The sequence below is a fragment of the Salmo salar genome, chromosome ssa04 (assembly GCF_905237065.1).
Source record: "Salmo salar chromosome ssa04, Ssal_v3.1, whole genome shotgun sequence".
Lineage (NCBI taxonomy): Eukaryota > Metazoa > Chordata > Actinopteri > Salmoniformes > Salmonidae > Salmo > Salmo salar.
In genome coordinates this window covers 20946423-20971728 of record NC_059445.1, presented here as the reverse complement: position 1 = coordinate 20971728, position 25306 = coordinate 20946423, and the positions used below count along the sequence as shown (strand labels likewise).

Sequence of the window (25306 nt, the reverse complement as noted above, 5' to 3'; positions counted from 1 at the left end):
CGGAGAGAAGATGAGCGGGACTTACTATCAGAACAGATGGAGGTCATTTTACAAATGCATTTTGAAGAACAGTATTTTTTTATATAAATGATTTTATTTAGGTGATAATATACAAAACAAATGAGGAATTTAGGGAAAATTAAACCATTATTTAACACTGCATTGTAGTAAAACACTGCATACTATGGAATCACATCCAAATCAATTCCACAGCCTCATGTTACACATTCAAAGACATAACATAAAGCCACAATGGTAGAAACTTAAACAAACCATCAGTGGCGGACAAATCATCAGTATCATAACAGGGGAATTGGTGGAAATCTGTCTGTAGATGTGATTGGTCAGTTAAAGTCCTTCTGCAGCTGTTATTGGTCAGTTGAAGTTGGGGGCAGTGACCTGTATGGGAGTCGAGGGAACATCTTGATTGATAGACTGGAAGAGAGAGAGAAAGAAAGAAAAAGGGAGAGTAGAAAAACAGATTAACTAATGTGAAGGAACATTTTACATTGACTTCAGGTGTCCCTGGCGGTAATTTCCACGGCACTACTCTATTGCCACTACTCTATTGCCACAACTCTATTGCCACTACTCTATTGCCACTACTCTATTGCCACTACTCTATTGCCACTACTCTATTGCCTGCCCTGTGGCATCCTCTGTGTATTTACACAATTTTGTAAATATTTTATTTGTACGGAAACAATCTCTGAATAAATGGGCGTCGTTTTTATCGCCCTTTCATTTTGTTTGGATTCTGTCTTGAAATATTATTCCTCATTGCCAGCACTTTTGTTTTAAATATGGCAAGCATATGTTGTGATTATAAACAATTAACATATAATAATAACATTTAGACTGAACATATCCGCAAATAAATCCAAGTGAACAAATTAAAATATCTATTCCCACCACATCCTATGATGAATATGATCATGGTAATTAAGCAATAATATCCCAGATAATAACGAATATTACAGTGATAAACTAAATATTAAAGGGGAAGTATTTTACAATTTTTTTATTTTATTTTATTCAACCTTTATTTAATTAGGCAAGTCAGTTACTAACAAATTCTTATTTACAATGACGGCCTAGATGGTTCGATGATTCCTAACCCGGAAAGTAGTCTATGGGCCAGGAGACACTGTAATCTGTAATCTGCATGTACTCTGACATTGTAATGTTGTGGTTTTGTGGACTTTATATTGTACATTTGTAATAATAGAGTAATAATGTATTTTATGATGTATTGTTTTATTTATGATGTAGGCTGTTGTGTTTTACTGTGATGTCATTTTTTTTTAACCCTGTTTGGACCCCAGGAAGAGTAGCTGCAGAATGGGGATCCTAATAAATACTAAATATAATGTACATGGTAATCTTGTAATCTACAACTGTAAATTAAATAAAATACTAAAGTTCCCCTTTAATGTATTTTCCTGTCTGTCTTACTGAGTATGGTCCGAAACCCCTCCTCTTTTTGTACAGGATGTAAGAGAGCGTCGAGGAGACGATGATCTGGATGATGGTAAAGAGAAGGAGGGACGACTTTACTCCATAACTGAACACCTGAGGTAAAAAGAGAGAGAGAGAGAGAGAGAGAGAGCGGGGAGCGAGGGAGAGTCAGAGAGAGCTAAAGTTAAACTGAGAGCAAGTAATTTGTAAGAACATTTGTCACACATCGTTTGTAATATTGCATTGTGAGGAAACAGATCATTTGAATATGAGAGATTTATCATTTCAGATTAAATATCATTTCTCAATGAGTCATAAACGTGATGCATCACAAACACGTTGGGGTAACAACGTACAGTACCGGTTAAAAGTTTGGACACACCTACTCATTCAAGGGTTTTTCTTTATTTTTACTATTTTCTACATTGTAGAATAATAGTGAAGACATCAAAACTATGCAATAACACATATGGAATCATCTAGTAACCAAAAAAGGGTTAAACAAATCAAAATATATTTTATATTCTAGATTCTTTAAAGTAGCCACCCTTTGCCTTGATAACAGCTTTGCACACTCTTGGCATTCTCTCAACCAGCTTCATGAGGAATGCTTTTCCAACAGTCTTGAAGGTGTTCCCACATATGCTTAGCACTTGTTGGCTGCTTTTCCTTCACTCTGCAGTCCAACTCATCCCAAACCATCTCCATTGGGTTGAGGTCAGGTGATTGTGGAGGTCAGGTCATCTGATGCAGTACTCCATCACTCTCCTTCTTGGTCAAATAGCCGTTACACAGCCTGGAGGTGTGTTTTGGGTCATTGTCCTGTTGAAAAACAAATGATAGTCCCACTAAGCGCAAACCAGATGGGATGGCATATTGCTGCAGAATGCTGTGGTAGCCATGCTGGGTAAGTGTGCCTTGAATTCTAAATAAATCACAGACAGTGTCACCCGCAAAGCACCCCACACCATCACACCATCTCCTCCATGCTTCACGGTGGGAAGCACACATGCGGAGATCATCCGTTCACCTACTCTGCGTCTCACAAAGACAAGGTGGTTGGAACCAAAAATCTCAAATTTGGACTCATCAGACCAAAGGACAGATTTCAACCGGCATAATGTCCATTGCTCGTGTTTCTTGGCCCAAGCGAGTCTCTTTTTGTTATTGATGTCCTTTAGTAGTGGTTTCTTTGCAGCAATTCAACCATCACATCAAATCAAATATTATTGGTCACATACATGTGTTTAGCAGATTTTATTGCGGGTGTAGCGAAATCCTTGTGTTTCTAGTACAACAGTGCATATCTAACAAGTAATATCTAACAATTTCACAACATATATCCAATACACACAAATCTAAGTAAAGGAACGGAATTAAGAATATATATAAATATATGGATGAGCAATGTCAGAGCGGCATAGATTAAGATACAGTAGAATAAAATAGAATACAGTATATACAGTTGAAGTCGGAAGTTTACATACACCTTAGACAAATACATTTAAATTCAGTTTTTCACAATTCCTGACATTTAATCCTAGTAAAAATTCCCTGTCTTAGGTCAGTTAGGATCACCACCTTATTTTAAGAATGTGAAATGTCAGAATAATAGTAGAGAGAATGATTTATTTCAGCTTTTATTTATTTCATCACATTCCCAGTGGGTCAGAAGTTTACATACACTCAATTAGTATTTGGTAGCATTGCCTTTAAATTGTTTAACTTGGGTCAAACGTTTCGGGTAGCATTCCACAACCTTCCCACAATGTTGGGTGAATTTTAGCCCATTTTTCCTCACAGAGCTGGTGTAACTGAGTCAGGTTTGTAGGCCTCCTTGCTCACAACACTTTTTCAGTTCTGCCCACACATGTTCTGTAGGATTGAGGTCAGAGCTTTGTGATGGCCACTCCAATACCTTGACTTTGTTGTCCAGAAGCCATTTTGCCACAACTTTGGAAGTATGCTTGGGGTCATTGTCCATTTGCAAGACCCATTTGCGACCAAGCTTTAACTTCCTGACTGAAACAAGTCTCTTCTTTTTATTACCTCTACAGCAGAGGTAACTCTGGGTCTTCCTTTCCTGTGGCGGTCCTCATGAGAGCCAATTTCTTCATAGCGCTTGATGGTTTTTGCAACTGCACTTGAAGAAATGTTCCGTATTGACTGACCTTCATGTCTTAAAGTAATGATGGAATGTTGTTTCTCTTTGCTTATTTGAGCTGTTCTTGCTATAATATGGAATTGGTCTTTTACCAAATAGGGCTATCTTCTGTATACCAATCCTACCTTGTCACAACACAACTGATTGTCTCAAACGCATTAAGAAGGAAAGAAATTCTGCAAATTAACTTTTAACAAGGCTCACCTGTTAATTGACATGCATTCCAGGTGACTACCTCATGAAGTTGGTTGAGAGAATGCCAAGAGTGTGCAAAGCTGTCATCGAGGAAAAGGGTGGCTACTTTGAAGAATCTAAAATATATTTTGATTTGTTTAACACTTTTTTGGTTACTACATGAATCCATATGTGTGATTTCATAGTTTTGATGTCTTCACTATTATTCTACAATGTAGAAAATAGTAAAAATAAATAAAAACCCTTGAACGAGTAGGTGTGTCCAAACTTTTGACTGATACTGGATACTGGCGACACGCACACGCACACACACGCACACACACACACACACACACACACACACACACACACACACACACACACACACACACACACACACACACACACACACACACACACACACACACACACACACACACACACACACACACACACACACACACACACACACACACACACACACACACACACACACACACAGACCAATGATGAAAAAGGTACTAACAGTGGCATAGTGCTGGTGGTCACATTCATACTCCTCCCCGTAGTGTGTTGCGGCGGCCAGGGGGTGGTTACACGGTGTCTCTGGGTTATTGTGGAGATCAATGAAGTAGAAGATGAGGGCCAGGAGAGAAACCAAAATGGCCACCAGTGTCACTACCATACACACACCCAGCTAGAGGGACAGAGGGAGAGAGAAAGAGGGAGGAAGAGATAGGGGTGGGAGTCAGGGGCCAGACCTCATTGATTATAGTGTACATTTTTATAATGTAGGGTGTGTGTGTGTGTGTGTGTGTGTGTGTGTGTGTGTGTGTGTGTGTGTGTGTGTGTGTGTGTGTGTGTGTGTGTGTGTGTGTGTGTGTGTGTGTGTGTGTGTGTGTGTGTGTGTGTGTGTGTGTGTGTGTGTGTGTGTGTGTGACTATCTGTGATAAAGTGAAAATCTGAGGCTCGCACCCGACCCACAAATAAAGAAATAAATGCGCTGTAGGCTAGAGTCAGAGATGGCAGAATTCTTTTTGACAGGGGGTGGAGGATTTTTTGTGTGCCTATTTGTGATATGTTTCTGCTTATAATTTTGCTAGGCTATTTGTGAGTCAACTTGTCTATTATTGGATACATGCAGCTTTTCTTCTGTCATTATATGTTTCCCTAGAAAACGAAATAAGCCCTTGCACACCAGAATCAGTTTGACCAGTTGTAAGGAAATTGAAAGCTGTGAAAATGACCCAACATGTTTCTGATAAGATTTGAGTTTGGCTTGGATGCATATTTATGTGGTTGAAATACTGTCAGCTTTTATGACGCTGATAGATCGCAGCTCTACAGCCGGTCCCTAACTGTGCATTCACATTCTCTCAAGATTCTGAAATAAATAAATAATATTTCTCTACTCCTGTTCCCGAGTCAAAATGTGCATTTGGTGTATCATTTTACCCTAGAAATGCTTCATTCTGCAGGAGTTAATATTAAGACTATGTGAGAGGTAAGTGTCCAGATTTCAGTTTCAATTAAACCCATCTGAACAGTAGGCTTCAGTTCCCTTGACGTGTCACAGGCCTATTTGAAGTCCCCACCTTGTCACTGTCGTATAGCGCCTCACAATCTTCACACATAATATATGCACTGTTATTATCCTCTTTTACCACTTCACCAAATCTTTCCCAAACATTACTTTTATGGCCCTCCCGTCTCTGTATTTTCAACTCTCTATTTTGCAGCTTTTCTCGTATTGAATTAAACTCCGGTATTGTCCTTTTTGCCTCAGTGGTTCGATGTGTGTTCCCAAAAGCGTTTGGCGTGTAGGCTATTTGGCGAGCGTAAAGTTAGGCCCCAAAGTTTAGGCTTTCACACTAATGCCAAAAACATGAAAGAAAACCCTAAATGCAGTCTATAGGCCTAGATATAAATTGCACAACAATGATACATGTATAGATTTTTTTATGTATTATTTTCTCTTTATTCAACCCAACTGCCACCTACCTGCCCTTCATTTTCATAATATTTCATAACCCTAAACCAATGATGTATAAATAAACACTAGATGATAGGGGACACTGTTTTGAACCCACCGTGCCTCCATCTTGGCACTCCAACAACGTTGTAAAAAAAAATTGGTAGCTATTGCCACGTTTCTTCTCTAAGAGCTGAGCCGTGTGGCTCAGTTGGTAGAGCATGGTGTTTGCAACGCCAGGGTTGTGGGTTCGATTCCCACGGGGGACCAGTACGGAGAAGAAGAAGAAAAAAAAAAAGAAATGTATGCATCCACTACTGTAAGTCGCTCTGGATAAGAGCGTCTGCTAAAATGTAAACCTTAACGCATACTTTTAAATGATACGATATGCGTTAAACATACAAATAAAGCAATATCTAAAAACATTTTCCTTAAAGTATAAGTTTTTGAAAGTATTAATGTTACTGTCCCCACTAAAACAACAAAAATACTTAAATACATGCAATTTTGTCCTTGAAACATTTAAATGAAATAATGTTGAATTCCATTCAATCCTATAGAACTCGCCAACTTGTAGTCCTAAAACCCGGAAATTAGTTACCTCTGGTTCATTCAGCCATCCCTATGCGAAAAATGAACACTGACAATAAGGTCAAAGGTTAACACAGGCTTAGGAGATCTTATAAGTTTTGTTCTATGAGATGATAGGAGTCAGTTAACATGACCTTTATGAATTATGAAGCCTTTATTATGAAGTGCTTAATGTGCTTTTTTGAATTACATAAATTCTTCAAAATTCACAAAAGGTGATGTTAGCTGATGAAGATTATCTCATAGAACTAAATGTATAAGATCTCCTAAGCCTGTGTTTACTACAAACCTTATTTTGAGCGTTGAACCTCTATGGGATCGGTGTCCCTAAACCGGGACAGTTGTTGCTCAATATGCGATAATGTGACTAGAATGACGTTGTAAACAACAGCCAACTTTCTAGGACATAGACATGTCTTATTGTTAATCTAAATGCAGTGTCCAATTTACAATAGCTATTACAGTGAAAAAATTCCATGCTATTGTTTGAGGATAGTGCACAACAACAAAACACTTTTATCATGGCAACTGGTTTGATTCATTCACCTATGAAGGTAAATAATGCACTTACATTCAGTAATCTTTATCTGATTTGTCATCATAAGGATCCCATAAAATGTAGCGTACTTGTGTTTGATGAAATCCATTTTTATATTCAAATGTTGGAACTGGGTTCTACAGTTTGCCACACCCCACACCTGCTGTCTTTTCTGTAGGGAAGCTAATGATCCATCATGTATGACATTCCTGGCAGTGTGTAAACTTAAATGTTTTATTGCCATGGGATTTCTGTATGTTCTCTATAGTTATGTATGGTAATGTTAGGCTCCCGAGTGGTGCAGCGGTCTAAGGCACTGCATCTCAGTGCTAGAGGCGTCATTACAGACCTTGGTTCAATTCCGGGCTGTATCACACCCGGCCGTGATCGGGAGTCCCATTGGGCGGCGCACAATTGGCCCACTGTCTTGACCTTTCTCTTGCATTTAAAAGATGATGCAACAATTATTTTGGGGAAACCGCATGTTTTTTATTTCTATTATCTTTTACCAGATCTAATGTGTTATATGCGCTTACATTAATTTCACATTTCCACAAAATTCAAAGTGTTTCCTTTCAAAAAGTATGAAGAATATGCATATCCTTGCTTCAGGTCCAGAGCTACAGGCAATTAGATATCATTTTAGGCGGAAATTGAAAAAAAGGCTGCAACCCTTTAAGAGGTTTTAAACAAAAAACCCTACAAAAACACCATTCATTTTCCCCATAGGCTTTGTCCAATGAACCATGGCGGAGGTAGTGCCTACAAAAAGACGCCATTACTATTTCTCTCTGTGGAGGACTGCTTTTCTGGGGAGTGCTAATATTGCCGACCAGTGGCTTCAAAGCCTCTCATTGGCCAATACATAGAATCAGCAATCCAGAGTTTATATACATCATTGCCCTAAACCTGGACGACCCGCGGATATAACCGTGGGGATTGCGGGTTATGAGATCACTAGTGTGAGTGTGTGTACGCGAGCATACCGTGTGGTGGTATTCATACTCACCGATTTCATACTGCTGTGTTTCTCCATCACTATGGCAATGACTCCTGCTGCTATGAACTAGACACATCAGATATAAACAACTCCCAATTGTCAATAAAATATCATAACCAATGATTAAAAGAATGAGTGGCTGATAAAACAATAATGAAATTGAATGGCAACACTTAAAAAAAAATAAAATGGTAATCACAATAACAAATTTGATAGAATAATTTATGTAACCATTCAGTACAGAGAGTGAGTATGAGTGAAGGTTAGGTTACTCGGTTACCGATAGGCCACTCCACCAGGGTACCCCAAAGGTCACGACCTCTGTGAACTCAGTGGAGAGGAGGGGGATGGAGTAGGACATCACCATCAACCCAATCATTACCTGGGACACCTGCCAGATAGATAGATAGATAGATAGATAGATAGATAGATAGATAGATAGATAGATAGATAGATAGATAGATAGATAGATAGATAGATAGATAGATAGATAGATAGATAGATAGATAGATAGATAGATAGATAGATAGATAGATAGATAGATAGATAGATAGATAGATAGATAGATAGATAGATAGATAGATAGATAGATAGATAGATAGATAGATAGATAGATAGATAGATAGATAGATAGATAGATAGATAGAACACACACAATCACACACACAGGCCGGTTTACTGTAAATACACTTTGTGGGAACTGCTGATGTAAAAAGGGTTTTATAATATGATTGACTTATTGACACAAACACATTAGGTTCCAGGCGTTCACCACAAATCAATGTCTGACATCTTTATAGAGACAGTAAATATAATGAGTCATGTACAAATACATATTTGATTCTTAAATGCATCAGTCAAACATAATGTGAAGGGAAAAAAATTAAAACAGGACACTAAATGCACAGGGCTGAACACAACATGCAATAATAACCACCCCCTATTGTAGTATCTCCGTCTATAAAAAAGTACAAATAGTCTTTGACATCTGACGCTCACCCCCAAAGCCTTTGGCTCGCCTTTCTGGATGCTCTCGCGCAGAGCCCGCTGTCTGTAGGTCAGTTTATCCGAGTTGATGTCCGTCGTCACGCTCACTGACAGGTCCCTTGAGACCGACACAGCCATCCTTGCGCTCTGGAGTCCTTTGGCGCTGGGGTTCAAGGAAAAGGACAATACGCAATGTGTGTTCAATTGTTAGGCTATTAAAGTGATTGACCTTACCAACACTTTTATTTGAATTATTATTAATTATACAACAATAGTGAAACCTCCTGGGTGGACCGTTATACAATCAAAAATCCTATTAGGATAATCGACGCATCTTACCTTTTCCTTTCAGATACAAAATCACTTTAGTATGCCTAATTCCACAAACTCAACTTCTTGTTGCCTAATCTACGAATTAGAAAAATAGATTTCGCAACATAGCCAGTCCGCGTCCGTTCCCTTAACTTTTTGTGTCTCCGCCCGTTCTTGGCACGAACGAAACACGAGTCGGATTAGCTTACTTTCACTGGTGCGAAGCCTCCAACCCTAGCCCACTGTCACCCCCTCGTCTTGGGAGACAGTGATACAATAGTCAATATAAACATTCGTAGCAACCGTTTTTGTGACAGCCTGGACCTACACGGTCATTCTGCAACAAAAAAGGACCGTGTGCATACAACAGGGGCTGTTTTCATCAAGGTAAGTCCGTTTTAAAATAGCTGATGAATTTACGTAAATGGTGGATGAAGTTGCGCTGATCTTCAGGGGCGAATCGAGAGAATATGGCAGTTTAGCCCTGATGTGTAGGCAACAGAACAAGATTATTGAGAAATAAGAATGGTAAATAGGCGTTATACATTTGTTTTTAACTGACCTGTATCTTTAAATAAAGGTTTAATAACATGTAGGCTAATTAAATAAATAAAAGAAGACTATCTTTCTATTATGGCGAATATTTGTGCCTGGTGCCCTGCCCAAGCCCCCCTCACATTCACTTGTCCTTGAACGTCATGTTGCGTCAATACAGTTCAGACCAGTCGGCTGGACCGTGTTAATGTACCGTAGTTCATTGCTCTTTCCCCTGCTTTGTTTTCTTCCCTCTCTCCCCTCCTCTTATTTCGTTTGCTTGGCCTAAACAAGCAAACCCTTCCCCACTTCGAATACAGTTGAGTGCATAGTGCATGCAGTGAGGTCTGTGTTTGAACAGCGTTCTACACTCTAGAATAATGTTTGGTGAAGCTGGTCTGGAAATGAAATGTTCCCATGCCCCCATATCTTGATTCAATTGTAATACATCTCCCCCCGCCCCCGTCTCTCCCCAAGCCCACTGTGCACATCTGTTTTTCATCCAGCAGCAACATTCCACTATATCCAATGGGGACTAGGCCAACTCAGACATGTGGTTTAATTCTCTCTCTCAGACCCCCCCCCTCCCTCCCTGCCTCTCTCCCCTCTCCGCCTCTCTCCCCTCTCCTTTTTTCTCTTATTCTCTCTCTCTGACTCTCTCTCCCCCTCCCTCCGTGCTTCTTTCCCTCTCCACCTTCTCTCCACCCGTCTTTTCTCGCACCTTCTCACTCTCCTCCTGTCTCAATCTCTCTCTCTCTCGCTCTCTGGCTCTCTCTATCTCTCTCCCTCTCTCTCTCATCCAGTCATTCACACCACTCATCACTACAATCCAAGTCCTTGCTAGGTCAAATGCACCTCGCCCCTCTTGCAGTTACAGCTCAACATGCACATGCACATGCTTGAAGGGATACTTCGGGATTTTGGCAATGACTCTGGTGAAGTAGATCATCTTAGCTTGGACATTGGAGGAAGGTTACATCAGATAAGACCATGGCTGCAGACAGTCTGAATAGCTATTTTACAACTATAGCTAATACATTAGTTAGCAAGTTACCTTCTCAGTCAGGTTGCTTTGAGGAGAGTCAGGTCCAGCTGTTTTACTCACAGCAGGGGATTCAAGTAGATGATTTTTCATTTGAAAAGGTGTCTGAGTCAACTGTGCTAGAGAGGCTGAAAGAACTTGACTGTTCCAAAGCAACAGGCCTTGACAACATTCCTGACAGATTTCTAAAGGACGCTGCGGTAATTATAACCCCATGTGTAACTCACATTGTGCATCTGTCTATTGAACTAGGCTGTTTTCCCAGTGAACTGAAATTTGCAAGGGTAATTCCTGTATATAAAAAAGGGAATAAGTTAGATCATGGAAACTATTGGCCTGTCTCAATCCTGTGGGCTTTATTCGGAGGTCATGGAAAAGATTATGTTCAAGCAGATTGACAGTTATATTTCTTTACATAACCTATTCTATGAGCTCCAATCTGGCTTTATGAAATCCCATTCCACTGACACCTGCCTACTATATCTGACTGACCACATAAGGAAGGAAGTAGATGGAGGGACATTTTATGTTATGGTTATGTTAGATCTCCAAAAGGCGTTCGATACAGTTAATCATGAGATTCTGTTAATCAAACTAAGAGCCATGGGCTTTAACAACTTAGCAGTAAAATGGGTCAGCTCTTACCTGTAAGAAAGAACAGATGGTGGATGTAGATGGGACCCTGTCTAAACCCCAAATCTTGAACTGCGGGGTACCCCAAGGGAGTATGCTGGGTCCACTTTTATTTCTATTGCAAATAAACAATCTGAAATCTACAGTGGGGGGAAAAAGTATTTGATCCCCTGCTGATTTTGTACGTTTTCCCACTGACAAAGAAAGGATCAGTCTATAATTTTAATGGTAGGTTTATTTGAACAGTGAGAGACAGAATAACAACAAAAATATCCAGAAAAACGCATGTCAGAAATGTTATAAATTGATTTGCATTTTAATGAGGGAAATAAGTATTTGACCCCCTCTCAATCAGAGAGGGGGTCACGTGGGGGTCACCTGGGAGCCAGAAATCTTTCTGGCTCCCAGGTGTCTTTTATACAGGTAACGAGCTGAGATTAGGAGCACACTCTTAACTTCTTTGGGATAGGGGGCAGTATTTTCACGTACGGATAAAAAACGTACCCGATTTAATCTGGTTACTACTCCTGCCCAGAAACTAGAATATGCATATAATTAGTAGATTTGGATAGAAAACACTCTAAAGTTTCTAAAACTGTTTGAATGGTGTCTGTGAGTATAACAGAACTCATATGGCAGGCCAAAACCTGAGAAGATTCCATGCAGGAAGTGCCCTGTCTGACAATTTGTTTTCCTTCTGTTACATCTCTATCGAAATTACAGCCAGAAAGTGGAATGGGGTGTCTGCTGTCTCTGGGCAAAGTATAGGAGCAGAGTTTGTAAGTGGTCAGCCTGGGGACAGTGAGACTGGAGATGAGCGGTCATGAGAACTCACCATGTTTTTCTTATCTCTTTGAATGAATACAACGAATATTATCGCTATTTTACGAGAAAAATAGCATAAAAATGGATTTTAAACAGCGTTTGACATGCTTCGAAGTACGGTAATGGAATATTCTGAATTTCTTTGTCATGAAATGCGCTCGCGCGTTACCCTTCGGATAGTGACCTGAACGCACGAACAAAACGGAGGTATTTGGACATAACTATGGATTATTTGGAACCAAAACAACATTTGTTGTTGAAGTAGAAGTCCTGGGAGTGCATTCTGACGAAGAACAGCAAAGGTAATCAAATTTTTCTAATAGTAATTCTGAGTTTAGGTGACCCCGAAGTTGGCAGATGTCAAAATAGCTAGCCGTGATGGCCGAGCTATGTACTCAGAATATTGCAAAATGTGCTTTCGCCGAAAAGCTATTTTAAAATCGGACATAGCGATTGCATAAAGGAGTTCTGTATCTATAATTCTTAAAATAATTGTTATGTATTTTGTCAACGTTTATCATGAGTAATTTAGTAAATTCACCGGAGGTTTTCGGTGGGTATGCTAGTTCTGAACATCACATGCTAATGTAAAAAGCTGTTTTTTGATATAAATATGAACTTGATTGAACAAAACATGCATGTATTGTATAACATAATGTCCTAGGAGTGTCATCTGATGAAGATCATCAAAGGTTAGTGTTGCATTTAGCTGTGGTTTGGGTGTTTGTGACATATATGCTTGCTTTGAAAATGGCTGTGTGACTATTTTTGGCTGGGTACTCTCCTGACATAATCTAATGTTTTGCTTTCGCTGTAAAGCCTTTTTGAAATCGGACAATATGGTTAGATTAACGAGAGTCTTATCTTTAAAATGGTGTAAAATAGTTGATTGTTTGAGAAAATTGAATTGTGGTATTTTAGTTGGTTTTGTATTTCGCGCCGTGTGATGCCATTGGCTGTTGGCTAGGGGTTCCGCAGGCGGAACGGGGTTCCACTAGCGGAACGTCTGTCCTCAACAGGTTAAAGGGAGTGCTCCTAACCGCAGCTTGTTACCTGTAAAAAAGACACCTGTCCACAGAAGCAATCAATCAATCAGATTCCAAACTCTCCACCATGGCCAAGACCAAAGAGCTCTCCAAGGATGTCAGGGACAAGATTGTAGACCTACACAAGGCTGGAATGGGCTACAAGACCATCGCCAAGCAGCTTGGTGAGAAGGTGACAACATTTGGTGCGATTATTCGCAAATGGAAGAAACACAAAAGAACTGTCAATCTCCCTCGGCCTGGAGCTCCATGCAAGATCTCACCTCGTGGAGTTGCAATGATCATGAGAACGGTGAGGAATCAGCCCAGAACTACACGGGAGGATCTTGTCAATGATCTCAAGGCAGCTGGGACCATAGTCACCAAGAAAACAATTGGTAACACACTACGCCGTGAAGGACTGAAATCCTGCAGCGCCCGCAAGGTCCCCCTGCTCAAGAATACATATACATGCCCGTCTGAAGTTTGCCAATGAACATCTGAATGACTCAGAGGACAACTGGTGAAAGTGTTGTGGTCAGATGAGACCAAAATGGAGCTCTTTGACATCAACTCAACTCGCCGTGTTTGGAGGAGGAGGAATGCTGCCTATGACCCCAAGAACACCATCTCCACCGTCAAACATGGAGGTGGAAACATTATGCTTTGGGGACAGGACAACTTCACCGCATCAAAGGGACGGTGGACGGGGCCATGTACCGTCAAATCTTGTGTGAGAACCTCCTTATCTCAGCCAGGGAATTGAAAATGGGTCGTGGATGGGAATTCCAGCATGACAATGACCCAAAACACACAGCCAAGGCAACAAAGGAGTGGCTCAAGAAGAAGCACATTAAGATCCTGGAGTGGCCTAGCCAGTCTCCAGACCTTAATCCCATAGAAAATCTGTGGAGGGAGCTGAAGGTTTGAGTTGCCAAACGTCAGCCTCGAAACCTTAATGACTTGGAGAAGATCTGCAAAGAGGAGTAGGACAAAATCCCTCCTGAGATGTGTGCAAACCTGGTGGCCAACTACAAGAAACGTCTGACCTCTGTGATTGCCAACAAGGGTTTTGCCACCAAGTACTAAGTCATGTTTTGCAGAGGGGTCAAATACTTATTTCCCTCATTAAAATGCAAATAATTTTATAACATTTTTGACATGCATTTTTCAGGATTTTTTGTTGTTGTTATTCTGTCTCTCACTGTTCAAATAAACCTACCATTAAAATTATAGACTGATTATTTCTTTGTCAGTGGGCAAACGTACAAAATCAGCAGGGGATCAAATACTTTTCCCCACCACTGTAGCTGTACATGTGACCTTTTCCTATATGCAGATGATTCTGCACTGTTGGTTTCCCACAAAGACAAGAATGTGGTTGAGAAAGCCCTCAGTAAATGGCTATATGACAATAAGCTGTCACTTCACCTTGGAAAAACAGAATCCATGTTGTTCGGGTACAAAGTGAAACTGAGGAAATCCCCAGATTTTAAGGTGGTAGTAGGTGACATAGCAGTCGCAGCAAAATACTAGTTTAAGTATCTTGGATGTGTGCTAGATAACCATCTGAAAGGGGAGAGCATGGCACAAAATGAACCATAAAATTAGGTTCCTGGCTAGAACCTCCAAATATCTGGATAGGAATGCAATGGGGACATTGGCAGGGGCTCTTGTTCAGTGCCACTTTGACTATGCATGCTCTTCCTGTTACAATAGTGCCCCCAAGATATTACAAAATAAATTGCAGACATCTCAGAACAAATTAGTCAGGATTATTTTTAAACTTCCAGCATCTCGACTATTACCACTTTGAAAGCCTTAGATGGCTTAAAGTGGAGGAGAGAGTCGCTCAGATAAAATTGTGTCTTGTACATCAGATTGTCCACAGTATGGTCCCCAGATCCCCAGATAGTTGTTTATTAGGAACGGAAATTTTATTAATTATCGGATGTTGTGAAACAAACAACAATTGTGTCTTTCATTGTTTGTTGTCATTACAATCGCTGCCTAACCTTGTATTCCTACTTCCCCTTTCCCTCTTCAAAAGGACCACAATGGAAATAAGCTGTTAAGCTGTGTTGTGTTATCCTTGATGATTTTCTTAAATTGTATGTGGAGGCGTCACCAGCTGGAGCACCCTTATGTATTGATTTTACAAATTGTCAAATAAATTAAATCAATCAATAAAGGTACTCTTTGCCAAAATCCTGAAGTATCCCTTTATTAAGCAGAGTTCAAATATCATGCTGGAAAGCATAGAACTCTGTGTGAATCACCAATCAAACCTTTGAACCCAAAATTGCAAACCTGCATTCTACTGTTTATCTGCGTTCCAGTGCCTGTGATTACATTTTGTGTTTGTCAAATCAAATCAAATGAAATGTTATTAGTCACATGCGCCAAATACAACTGATGTAGACCTTACAGTGAAATGCTTACTTTACGAGCCCCTAACCAACAATGCAGTTAAAGAAAATACAGATAAGAATAAGAAATAAAAGTGACAAGTAATTAAAGAGCAACAGTAAAATAACAATAGCGAGACTATATACAGGGGGGTACCGGTACAGAGTCAATGTACAATTTTTAGGGCCTTGCATTGGTTACATTTTGTGATTGATTCTGATAAGCATGTCTCCTCTCCTCTCTCCTTTCTCTTCTCTCCTCTTCCTTTTTTTCTCTCTCTTTTCTCTTTCCTCTCCTCTCTCCTGGACCAAACCCTTTAATTCAGGATGATGTCATCCACTGAGTCAGGAACAGGTGGTCCTAAACTACATCGCCTCTTCATCAAGTTTGACCCAGAGGTTGTAGCGGTAAGAGAATTGAATGAGTAATGGACATGAATTGAATGATTACTATACACTCATACATATAGATAGTCAATACATCTACCAGACTGCTCTTTCCCTCCTTATTGTACCATTCAATTGTCTTTTAAGAGTGGAATTCATATATCTATCTTGTCACCATGCATCAGACACGTGCTCCACGGAGTACGCACTTGCTCACTTCCCCTCATAGACTTAAAAGCATTGGACTGGTGAAAGCAAGGGCTAGAAGGACCGATTGTCCCCATCATACTTTTTGCACTAGTCATTTCTCATGAGCAAGAATGAATGGAACTGGGAGAAGGCTAGAATCGGACCACAGAACTGAGTTTTATAATCATCGAAATAGTTCCTTTAGATGCAGTTCTCTCTTTTCTCCACCAGGTGGTGTCGATACTGCTGGGTCTATTCCAAGTGCTGTTGGCGGTGCCTCTGTACTACATGGACATTGGCTTGCCCAAACTACAACTTATGCTCCCTTTATTTATTGGCTTCCTGGTAAGATCCTAATTTAATAAAGCCATAAATAACTTTGTTTCTGTCACAGGAGGCTGCTGAGGGAAAGACAGCTCATATTAATGGCTGGAATAGAGCGAATGGAATGGCATCAAAGACATGGAATCCATGTTGTTTTTATTTTTCTCTATACTTTTTCCCCCTTGCCATACCATCCCTACTCTAATTGGAGTAAACTAATGGACAACAATAGTTCTACTGCTACTTAAAGCTATTTCACTCACATCTACGGTACCTGTAGTTGAAAAATTATACACATATTCCACATTTCTTCAAGTGCTGGATTTTCACCCACATTCGCCAAACCACCATTCATTCAGATCTTAACTCCAACCCTCTGATATCCACAGATTAACCCATCTTTCCCAGTATAATGCCATTTTGCTATTTCCTTTTGCAATACATCCCTCCATTTGACTATGATGTCTTACGAGGGTCCTGAACCTATCTATTTGTAACATTTCTACCGATATTGCCCTAAAAATAAATACTTTACTCAAGAGTATAATGATATTTCCCATTGACTGGTGGTGTTTTTTCAGATCCCATAACAATACAGTTTGCAGGTCCATCTGAACCCTGATATTATGACATAACAACCATTCCTGGACCTGATTAAAAAAGTGAGCCACGATGGACAGTACCAGAAAATATATTCTATTGATTCTGTTTCCTCGTGGCAGAGTCTGCACAAGGCTGACTGTTCAATGCCCGATATACTGGATTGAGCATTATTTTTGTAGCAAGTATTTATATAATAGCTTAAATTGAAGCGAAGGGATTGATGTGTCAATTGTGGTTTTATTTTTAACATTTTTTTATTTAACCATTATTTAACTAGGCAATACAGTGAGCAACAAAAGTATTGGGACGGTGACACATTTTTGTTGTTGTTTTGGCTCTGTACACCAGCACTTTGGATTAGAAGTGACACAATGACGATGAGGTCAAATTGCCGAACGTCAGCTTTAATTTGAAGGTGTTTTCATATATATCGGGTGAACCGTTTAGAGATTACAGCACTTTTTGTACATAGGGGACCAAAAGTATTGGGACAAATTCACTTACAGTACCAGTTAAAAATTTGAACACACCTACTCATTCCAGGGTTTTTCTTTATTTTTATAATTTTCTACATTGTAGAATAATAGTGAAGAAATCAAAACTATAAAATAACACATATGGAATCCTGTAGTAACCAAAGAAGTGTCAAACAAATCAAAATATATTTTATATTTGAGATTCTTCAAAGTAGCCGACCTTTGCCTTGATGACAGCTTTGATTGGCGCTGGAGGGGATGGCTGCTGTTTTATGGGCTCCTAACCAACTGTGCTATTTTGTTAGTTTTTTCGCATTGTTTGTAACTTATATTTTAACTTATTTTGTACATAATGTTGCTGCTACTGTCTCTTATGACTGAAAATAACTTCTGGACATCAGAACAGCGATTACTCACCTCAAACTGGGCAAAGAGTTTTTCTTTAACGAGTCCAAAGCAAAGGATATACTGCTTCCTCGGGAATGGGCCCAAATCCCCGTCATTTGCGTGAAGAAAAGACAGAGAAAAAGGGGGCGGAGGTCGGGCTGCCTTCTGAGAATTCTTAGCCGAGTGAGTAAACCCCCACTACCATCTGTTCTATTTGCCAACGTGCAATCATTGGAAAACAAAATGGATGATATACGATCAAGACTATCCTACTAATGGGACATTAAAAACTGTAATATCTTATGTTTCACCGAGTCGTGGTTGAACGACAACACGGATAATATAGAGCGTGGTGGTATTTTCCATGCATCGGCATTTACAGAGAAGCTAGGGGGTGGGTGTTTATTTGTCAATAACAGCTTGTGCGCGATGTCTAATATTAAAGAAGTCTCAAGGTATTGCTCGCCTGAGGTAGAGTACTTTATGATAAGCTGTAGATAACACTATCTACCAAGAGAGTTATAATCTATATTATTCGTAGCCGTCTATTTACCACCACAAACCGATGCTGGCACTAAGACCGCGCTCAACCAGCTGAATAAGGCCATACTCAAACAAGAAAATGCTCATCAAGAAGCGGTGCTCCTAGTGGCCGGGGACTTTAATTCAGGCAAACTTTCTCTTTTACCTAATTTCTACCAGCATGTCACATGTGCAACCAGAGGAACACAGAGACGCACACACAGAGACGCATACACAGCTCTCGCATACATAGCTCTCCCTCACCCTTCATTTGGCAAATCTGATCATAATTCTATCTTCCTGATTCCTGCTTACAAGCAAAAACTAAAGCAGGCAGTACCAGTGACTCGCTCAATACGGAAGTGGTCAGATGATGCGGATGGTACACCACAGGACTGTTTTGCTAGCACAGACTGGAGTATGTTCCAGGATTCATCCAATGGCATTGAGGAGTATACCACCTCAGTCATCGGCTTCGTCAATGAGTGCATCGACGATGTGCCCACAGTGAGCGTACGTACATATCCCAACCAGAAGCCATGGATTACAGGCAACTGGATCCTGGACTTCCTGACGGGCCACCCCCAGGTGGTAAGGGTAGGCAACAACACATCTGCCACGCTGATCCTCAACACTGGGGCCCCTCAGGGGTGTGTGCTTTGTCCCCTTCTGTACTCCCTGTTCACCCACGACTCCGTGGCCAAACACGACTCCAACACCATCATTAAGTTTGCTGATGACACAACAGCCTGATTACCGACAACGATGAGACAGTCTATAGGGAGGAGGTCAGAGACCTGGCAGTATAGTGCCAGGACGACAACCTCTCCCTCAATGTGAGCAAGATAAAGGAGCTGATCATGGTCTACAGGAAAAGGCGGGCCAAGCAGGCCACCATTAACATTGACGGGGCTGTAGTGGAGCGGGTTGAAAGTTTCAAATTTCCACATCAACAACAAACTATCATGGTCTAAACCCACCAAGACAGTCATGAAGAGGACACGACAAAACCTATTCCCCCTCAGGAGATTGAAAAGAATTGGAATGGGTCCCCAGATCCTCAAAAAGTTCTACAGCTGCACCATCGAGAGCATCCTGACCGGTTGCATCACCGCCTGGTATGGTAACTGCTCGGCATCTGACCGTAAGGCGCTACAGAGGGTAGTGCATACGGCCTAGTACATCATTGGGGCCAAGCTTCCTGACATCCAGGACCTTTATATTAGGTGGTGTCAGAGGAAAGACCAAAAAATTGTCAAAGGCTCCAGTCACCCAAGTCATAGACTGTTCTCTCTGCTACCGCACGGCAAGCAGTAAATATAGGTCGAAAAGGCTCCTTAACCTCTCTAGGGTATGTGGGATGAAATCGTCCCACCTACTCAACAGGCAGTGGAATCCCGTGGCGCGATATTCAAATACCTTAGAAATGCTATTACTTCAATTTCTCAAACATATGACTATTTTACACCATTTTAAAGACAAGACTCTCGTTAATCTAACCACACTGTCCGATTTCAAAAAGGCTTTACAACGAAAGCAAAACATTAGATTATGTCAGCAGAGTACCCAGCCAGAAATAATCAGACACCCATTTTTCAAGCTAGCATACAATGTCACAAAAACCAAAGCCACAGCTAAATGCAGCACTAACCTTTGATGATCTTCATCAGATGACACTCCTAGGACATTATGTTATACAATACATGCATGTTTTGTTCAATCAAGTTTATATTTATATCAAAAACCAGCTTTTTACATTAGCATGTGACGTTCAGAACTAGCATACCCACCGCAAACTTCTGGTGAATTTACTAAATTACTCACGATAAACGTTCACAAAAAACATAACAATTATTTTAAGAATTATAGATACAGAACTCCTTTATGCAATCGCGGTGTCCAATTTTAAAATAGCTTTTCGGCAAAAGCACATTTTGCAATATTCTGAGTAGATAGCTCGCCATCACGGGCTAGCTATTTTGACACCCACCAAGTTTGGCACTCACCAAACTCATATTTACTATAAGAAAAATGTGATTACCTTTGCTGTTCTTCGTCAGAATGCACTCCCAGGACTTCTACTTCATCCACAAATGTTGTTTTGGTTCAAAATAATCCATAGTTATGTTCAAATATCCTCTGTTTTGTTCTTGCATTCAAGACACTATCTGAACGGTGACGCGCGGACGCGTATCGTGACAAAAAAATTCAAAATATTACATTACCGTACTTCGAAGCATGTCAAACGCTGTTTAAAATCAGACCAGGAGACGTCCTTTCCGTTCAAAGACTCAAAATCTAAAATGGACTCTTCACGTGCACGCGCACGCCCGTCTCATTGTTCTCAGATCGACCACTTACCAAATGCGCTACTGTTTTTCAGCCTGGGACAGCAGAGTCATCATTCAACGTTCTGGCGCCTTCTGAGAGCCTATGGGAGCCTCAGAAAGTGTCACGTTACAGCAGAGATCCTTTGTTTTCAATAAAGAGAGTGTAGAAGGCCAAGAAATGGTCAGAGAGGGCACTTCCTGTACAGAATCTTCTCAGGTTTTTGCCTGCCATATGAGTTCTGTTATACTCACAGACACCATTCAAACAGTTTTAGAATCTTTAGGGTGTTTTCTATCCAAATCAAACAATTATATGCATATTCTAGTTTCTGGGCAGTAGTAATAACCAGATTAAATCGGGTACGTTTTTTTATCCGGATGTGAAAATACTGCCCCCTACCCTAGAGAGGTTAACGGCTTCTACCCCCAAGTCATAAGACTCCTGAGCAATTAATCAAATGGCCACCCGGCCTATGTACGTTGACACCTCCCATTTGTTTGTACGCTGCTGCTACTCGTTGTAAATTATCTATGCATAGTCACTTTACCCTTACCTACATATACAAATTACCTCGACTAACATGTACCCCTGCACATTGACTCTGTAATGTTACCCCTTGTATATAGCCTTGTTATTGTTATTTTATTGTGTTACTTTTTATGACTTTTGACTTTAGTTTTTTTGGTAAATATTTTCTTAACTCTTTCTTGAACTGCACTGTTGGTTAAGAGCTTGTAAATAAGCATTTCACGGTAAAGGTCTACACCTGTTGTATTCGGTGCATGTGACAAATAAAGTTAGATTTGATTGGAGTTACACTCTTGCCATTCTCTCCACCATCTTCATGAGAAATTATTTTCCAACAGTCTTGAAGGAGTTCCCACATATGCTGTGAACTTGTTGGCTGCTTTTCCTTCACTCTGTGGTCCAACTCATCCCAAACCATCTCAATTGGGTTGAGGTCAGGTGATTGTGGAGGTCAGGTCATCTGATGCAGCACTCCATCACTCTCCTTGGTCAAATAGCCCTTACAAGGCCTGGGGGTTTGTTTTGGGTCATTGTCCTGTTGAAAATCAAATTATAGTCCCACAAAGCGGAAACCAGATGGGGTGGCGTATCGCTGCAGAATGCTGTGGTAGCCATGCTGGGTAAGTGTGCCTTGAATTCGAAATAAATCACTGACAGTGTCACCAGCAAAGCACCCCCACACCATCACACCTCCTCCTCCTCCATGCTTCACAGTGGGAACCACATATGCGGAGATCAACCGTTCACCTACTCTGCATCTCACAAAGTCAAGGCGGTTGGAACCAAAAATCTCAAATTTGGACTCATCAGACCAAAGGACAGATTGCCACCGGTCTAATGTCCATTGCTCGTGTTTCTTGGCCCAAGCTAGTCTCTTCTTATTATTGGTGTCCTTTAGTAGTGGTTTCTTCGCAGCAATTCAACCATTGAAGGCCTGATTTACACAGTCTCCTCTGAACAGTTGATGCTGAGATGTGTCTGTTACTTGAACTCTTTGAAGCATTTATTTGGGCTACAATTTCTGAGGCTGGTAACTCTAATGAACTTGTCCTCTGCAGCAGATGTAACTCTGGGTCTTCCTTTCCTGTGGCGGTCCATATGAAAGCCAGTTTCATCATAGCGCTTGATGGTTTTTGCGACTACACTTGAAGAAACGTTCAAAGTTCTTGAAATTGACTGACCTACATGACTTAAAGTAATGATGGACTGTTGTTTCTCCTTGCTTATTTGATCTGTTCTTGCCATAATATGGACTTGGTCTTTTACCAAATAGGGTTATCTTCTGTATACCACCCCTACCTTGTCACAACACAACTGATTGGCTAACACGCATTACGAAGGCAATAAATTCCACAAATGTACTTTTAACAAGGCACACCTGTTCATTGAATTGCATTCCAGGTGACTACATCATGAAACTGGTTGAGAGAATGTCAAGACTGTGCAAAGCTGTCATCAAGGCAAAGGGTGGCTACTTTGAAGAATCTCAAATATAAATATATTTTGTTTTGTTTAACACTTTTTTGGTTACTACATATGTGTTATTTCATAGTTTTGATGTCTTCACTATTATGCTACAATGTAGAAAATAGTAAAAATAAATAAAAACCCTTCAATGAGTTGGTGTGTCCAAACTTGTGACTGGTACTGTATATGTATTAAAGTAGTAAAAAGTGTTTGGTCCAATTATTCATAGCACGTAATGACTACATCAAGCTTGTCACTCTACAAATTTGTTTGATATATTTGCTGTTTGTTTTTGGTTCTGTTTCATATTTGTTTGTGCCCAATAGAAATGAATGGTAAATAATGTATATTGTAAATAAGAATAGAACATGTTTCTAAACACTTCTACATTAACGTTACAGACGCACAAATGTAATAACCCCAAGACATGCTAACCTCTCACCATTACAATAACATGGAAGGTTAGCACTTTTGGGGGGGAATGATATTTGTACTTCTGTAACTTTCTCACTCATCATTATTCACGATTCATTCAGGATTATCAATAATCATAGTAGCATCCACATTAATGCAGAAGTGTTTAGAAACATATTCTATTATTATTTACAATAAAAGTGACTCCAAAATTACACAAAATATTATTTGCCATTCAATGGCCATAATAAATAGGTATGGTGACAGAGGGCAACCTTGTTTTACGCCTCTTGACAATTCAAAGTTCTCAGAGAAGTAACTGTTATTTATTATTTCACATAAAGGATTGTTATGCATGACTTTTACCCATCTTATGAGAGAGTTCAAAAATCCAGGGACCGTATCAGATGAATTCTCAAAATCTGCTAAAATGATTATAGCTGGTTTCTCTCATTCTCATAGTTTTCCATTATTTCTAGTAGTTGCCTAATGTCTCCAATGTATCTTCCTTTTAACAATCCCGTCTGATTTTGATGAATCAGACGGGATTGTTAGGACCTTGTTTATTCTATCAGCAATACATTTAGCCAATATTTTTGCATCACAACATTGAAGGGTGACCATGTGTTTGATATATTTGATACCATTCTACCAATTCTGCTCCAGCCATTACCACGAGCCCGTCCTCCCCAATTAAGGTGCCAAGCTTCCTCTGGCTTCTGTTTATATGCATAGGCTATATGTTATATAGTGTGCATCATTGGAGGGTTTGGTTTTCTTTTTTCACATCTGTAGCAATTGAAACAACAGATATTGTTTCTACTTTCTTTTAAAGTTTGTGACGGCAGGGTCGTTCGCCTTCGCCTGTGAGAAGTCTCCCGGCAGACAGCTAGTAAGACATTACAACAGTCACGTGTTGCATTGGAATATACACTGCTCTAAACGGGTGTAATCGATTCCATTACTCAAATGTCCACCTGGGTCTACCTGTACAGTAGTCCACATATTGGGCTGAACATGTTGCCCATGGGCTACTGTGCAATGTATATACCCTATTACGTGCATGAGAAAATACATCCATTATATAGCAACATTTAGGTCCAAGACCTTTTTTTCTCTTAGGAACAATTTCATCTTTGGGGCCAGGAGATTTTCCTGTCTCTACTTACTCTATCTTCCATGTTGTGTCTTTCTCCCCAGCTGACGGGCTGTGCCTACACTAACGTGGCCAGCCTGTTGGCGGGCCTACTGGCTCTGTGTATGTACAGCGTCTCCCTACACTCCGTCCAGGGCACTGCTGAACCCTGCACTCTGCCAAGCATCGACCTGTATGCCGGGGCTGCACAAAAGTGCCCAGGAGAGTACCTGGAGGTAAGGAATGATTTGTGGGTGGGTGGTTGATAAGTGTGGGTATGTCTGAGGACAGTTTGTTTTGTTTGCCACTATGCTATTTTAGTGCCCTGTATTGTGTGTGGCACTGTTTTTTGTGTTGTTGTTTATCCTTCCTTGTCTTTTTCTCGGTCCCAGGGGTTCTTCAGGAGTGTCACAGTCCTACTCATCGTTTATGACCTGGGGGCTCTTATCCTCCACTCTCTCCTCTCTTTGTCCGCACTCAAGGGACTCAGAGTGGGACTGTGCCGAATGATCAATTAATCAATTAGTCAAACTGATTAACCAATGGATGCTAGTTGAAAAACCTATTTTAGAAAAATATTAATCTGTTTTATCATATTTTTATCAGTAACCACATTTCCTTTAACTTGTTCAAGTTCATGATTGTTTTTTTCATGGGTTTGTTTATTCCTTTCCAGCTTTACAGGCGTACCATTTTTTGAGAAACCTAATAAAATAATTTGTATAAACTCTGTGGACTTCTGATGCTTATTTAGATTGAGGGTTGTGTGTTCAGTGTAAGGTCACTGCTGGCTTTTCATAATAACCTATAAATATCAGGAACAACATATTCTTTCCATACTGTTTCACTTGTGGTTAGTCATTACGTTTGGATACATATA

At 40.3% G+C, this 25306-nt stretch overlaps 2 protein-coding genes across 3 annotated transcripts; one reads left to right on the top strand and one right to left on the bottom strand.

Annotated features, from left to right (window-relative positions):
• Nucleotides 1–74: 74 nt before the first annotated feature.
• On the bottom strand, nucleotides 75–9476 carry tmem176 (transmembrane protein 176). 2 transcript variants are annotated; one of them, NM_001141900.1, is given in 7 exon segments: nucleotides 82–435; nucleotides 1456–1572; nucleotides 4323–4493; nucleotides 7907–7963; nucleotides 8178–8288; nucleotides 8897–9047; nucleotides 9224–9365. In NM_001141900.1, coding segments are annotated over 6 exon segments (642 nt in total). In that variant the 5' UTR covers nucleotides 9023–9047; nucleotides 9224–9365; the 3' UTR covers nucleotides 82–375.
• On the top strand, nucleotides 9314–25156 carry si:dkey-9i23.16 (uncharacterized). Its single transcript, XM_014195304.2, has 6 exons — nucleotides 9314–9583; nucleotides 15990–16071; nucleotides 16471–16584; nucleotides 24127–24183; nucleotides 24492–24662; nucleotides 24819–25156. Exons 2-6 carry the CDS (start codon nucleotides 15991–15993, stop codon nucleotides 24942–24944), a joined length of 549 nt encoding a protein of 182 aa, XP_014050779.1. The 5' UTR covers nucleotides 9314–9583; nucleotide 15990; the 3' UTR covers nucleotides 24945–25156.
• The last annotated feature ends 150 nt before the right edge of the window (nucleotides 25157–25306 follow it).